This window comes from Camelina sativa, chromosome 8, assembly GCF_000633955.1.
Source record: "Camelina sativa cultivar DH55 chromosome 8, Cs, whole genome shotgun sequence".
Classification (NCBI taxonomy): domain Eukaryota; kingdom Viridiplantae; phylum Streptophyta; class Magnoliopsida; order Brassicales; family Brassicaceae; genus Camelina; species Camelina sativa.
In genome coordinates, this window is record NC_025692.1 from 8,956,255 (window position 1) to 8,959,954 (window position 3,700).

At 36.5% G+C, this 3,700-nt stretch overlaps 1 protein-coding gene across 1 annotated transcript in view; it reads right to left on the minus strand.

The window, feature by feature from the left end:
- Positions 1-401, minus strand: part of LOC104709348 (beta-glucosidase 32-like) — a 2,871-nt gene extending 2,470 nt beyond the window's left edge. Inside the window, exon 1 of the mRNA XM_010425977.1 lies at positions 341-401. Coding sequence (XP_010424279.1) covers positions 341-401 — 61 coding nt within the window. The remainder of the gene's footprint in view (positions 1-340) is intronic.

Below are 3,700 nucleotides of genomic sequence, written 5' to 3' on the forward strand. Positions count from 1 at the left end.
GTAATCAGATATTGGAAACAAAATTGAATCGCAAAATGAATATTGTAACATATTTAACGATAATAAGTGTTCTGTTAATAAAAGTTTACTAATGAAGGACTAGCGAAATGAAGGACTACAAGCAGATATTCTGTTGTAATGTTCTCTACAAAGTTATTTCAAAAATCATTGCTAACCGACTCAAACTGGTGCTTTCGAAATTCATAGCAGGAAATCAGTCTGCATTTGTACAGGATCTACTATTGATAGAGAATTTGCTCCTCGCTACGAAGCTGGTTAAGGGATACCATAAGGACTCCATCTCAAGTAGGTGTGCCATCAAAATAAATATCTCTAAGACCTTCAAGTCTGTTCAATGGTCTTTTCTCCGAAATGTCCTCTGTGCTTTGGAGTTTCCTCATAAATTTATTCACTAGACTATGCTATGTGTTACTACTGCATCATTTTCAGTGCAAGTTAATGGTGAATTAGCCGGTTATTTTAACAGTTCTCGGGGGTTGCGACAAGGATGCTCTCTCTCGCCTTATCTGTTTGTCATTACCATGGATGTTCTCTCTAAGATGCTTGATACTGCTGCTGGGGTGCGGAAGTTTGCTTATCAACCTCAATGTAAGACTATCGTCTTAACACATCTTAGTTTGGCCGATGATATTATGGTCCTTTCTGATGGCAAGGTGCGTTTCATAGAGGGAATTGTGGAGGTCTTTGACAAGTTTGCAACACGCTCAGGGCTCCGGATAAGTGTAGAGAAATCCACAATTTATCTTGCGGGGGTTTCAGACTTGTGTCGTCAAGAGATTGCGGAAAGGTTTCAGTTTGAGGCTGGCCAACTACCTGTTCGATATCTTGGCCTCCCACTAGTAACTAAGCGGCTCACTTCCACAGATTACAATCCTCTTCTAGAACACCTTAGGAAGAAAATAGGCTCTTGGAAGGCTCGGTTCCTCTCCTATGCGGGTCGTCTCAACTTAATACGTTCAGTCCTCTGGAGTGTCTGCAACTTTTGGTTGGCTGCGTTCAGGCTACCCCGGGAATGTATTCGAGAGGTGGAAAAAATCTATTCTGCTTTCCTCTGGTCGGAACCAGACCTAAACTCACGTAAAGCGAAGTTCTCTTGGGAGGAGGTTTGTAAGCCAAAAGATGAAGGAGGGCTCGGGTTGCGTTCTTTGTGTGAGGCTAACGACGTCTGTTGTTTGAAGTTGATTTGGAGATTGGTTTCCCATGGGAACTCGCTGTGGGTTAAATGGGTAAAGGCGTTTCTTCTTAAGAAGGATATGTTTTGGTCGCTTCAACAAACAACAACTGCAGGTTCGTGGATGTGGTGGAAGCTACTTAATTTCGGGACATTGCGAAGCATTTCTGTCGAGTGGATGTGAATGATGGGGCTCAATCATCATTCTGGTTTGATAAATGGTCTGGTATGGGCTGACTGATAGACGTTGCAGGGGAGCGTGGATATATTGAGCTTGGCATAAGCAAGCACATGACCATTGCAGAGGCTTGGTCTGCCCGCAGACCTAGGAGGCACCGAGTTACTTGTTTCAATGAAATAGGGCCGCTTTGGCTTCTAAACATCTGACTCGTTCTGAGGCCGCCGATGTCACGCTCTAGTTAGGGAAGAATGATACCTATCGCCCATGCTTCTCTACAAAAGACACTTGGACTCACCTTCGCTCTGTTTCACTCCTGGTCCCTTGGCACAAGAGAGTCTGGTTTGCTCATACAACTCCAAAGTTCTCTTTTTGTGTTTGGTTGGCGACAAGGAATAGACTCTCCACGGGGGATTGAATGCTTCTATGGAACAAGGGACTGCAGACTACTTGTATTTTCTGTCATAACACCCTTGAAACTCGCGACCATCTCTTTTTTACTTGTAGCTTTACGTCAGGTATATGGGAAAATCTCGCTAGGAAGGTCTATCAACTGCGATTCACCAACATTTGGCAAGACATCCTCACAACTATCTCTGCACCTTTGGCAAGATCAAGTGGAAAGTTTTATTGCTCGCTATGTGTTTCAAGCTACACTTTATTCAATTTGGCGGGAGAGGAATGGTAGGCGATATGGCGAGCACACAAATAGTACTACTCAGCTGATTAAGAGCATTGACAGGTAAATACGAGACCAACTCCTATCTCTGCAAAGAAGTGATGATCGGCGTTATGGCAAGGGTCTCCAACTCTGGCTCACAACCCGCATTAGGCTTTCTCTTTTTTAGATTCTAATACACTGATAAAATCTTCGGTTTAATGTAAACGTTGCACTAGTTGTACAAACGCTACTTTTCTTTTGAATCAAATTTAATATTTTATTCAAAAAAAAAAGTTTACTAATCCTCTTTTACGATCTTTCGTAAATACAATACTAATTTTTACCAAAGAAACTTGTTAATTATCACACAAACAAAACTTATTCCATCAATAAATGTGTCCTTTTCAAAAATATTTTTTTAGCTGATTAGAACGCAAACTAAGCAATATTATTTGAAGAGTCTTGATTTCTAATATTGCAAATAAAAAACATGAAAGTAAAAAAGTTTAATAAAGCTTCCTACGAGTGACCCTTCTATTTAAAATTCGAAGGAGAAAATAAATTTAGCAATTCAGCACTATTTATTCTTTTTTTTTTTTTTGAGTAAAAAAAAATAAAAAAAAAGTTGTTTGAATTCCACCAAATTCTACACGATACCATTTACAGCCATTATTAATGCTAATGAAGTAATGAGTAAAATATACAAAGGTGGTCAAATGGAAAAAAACAATAGTCAATATATATATTGATAAAAAATTAACTATCAGTAAACACAAAAAAAAAATAAACAAAAGAAGCTCATTATTAAATAATCATATTATGACTAGATGATCGCTGGCTTAACTCGCATTTTCCATGCGTCGAATAGAATAAAATAACTAGTCAATATTTTAATCAGTTGTCGACAGGTGACACAATTCTGATTATGATTGACTGCAAATACATACTTTTTTTTTTAATACATACTTTATTTATCATCGACAAACCAACAATCATAAATCATAATTTAAAAATATTGAATTTATTATTTACACGTTAAATTAGGAAAAATGAATAGGTATTGTGGGATATTTATTAGAGAAAAAGTATAAAATAAAATTTATTTGTGTTCATTAGTATATGTATATTCTGTTTCTCCTCATATTTTTTTTTCTTCTTCTTCTGAACAAAATCTCCTCGATTCTTCCCGACAATATCTCCTGCATGTTCTTTGCCGCATCTTTCCACCAGTCCCCCTGGTCCCATTTTAATTTTTCTCAAATTTAAGGTATTACACAAAATGGCTGGTGAGTTTCTTATGTTATGACTTATGAGTCTACATGGAATCTTGTTAAAAAACGATTCTTAGATTGTCTCTTACTTTTTTTTTAAATGTTTTATCCTATAGATATCTTCTTAAAACCTACTGATAGAAGTACTCTAAACTATCGAAAATTGAAAGCAAAAAGAAAACAAATAAGTATATAATATATAATCTTATGTACATTATTTTTATAAAATCATAAATAGTTGTTATTTATAAAAGACTCAAAATTGCATTAAAAAAGAATTGAATTTTTAAATTAGAGGTGTTAAATTGTGTTTAGTTCACGCTATTATTCATTTACTGTCCATTAAAATCGGAAATCTTTATATTATGTGAATTTGGATCTGGAATGGTAATGCGAAT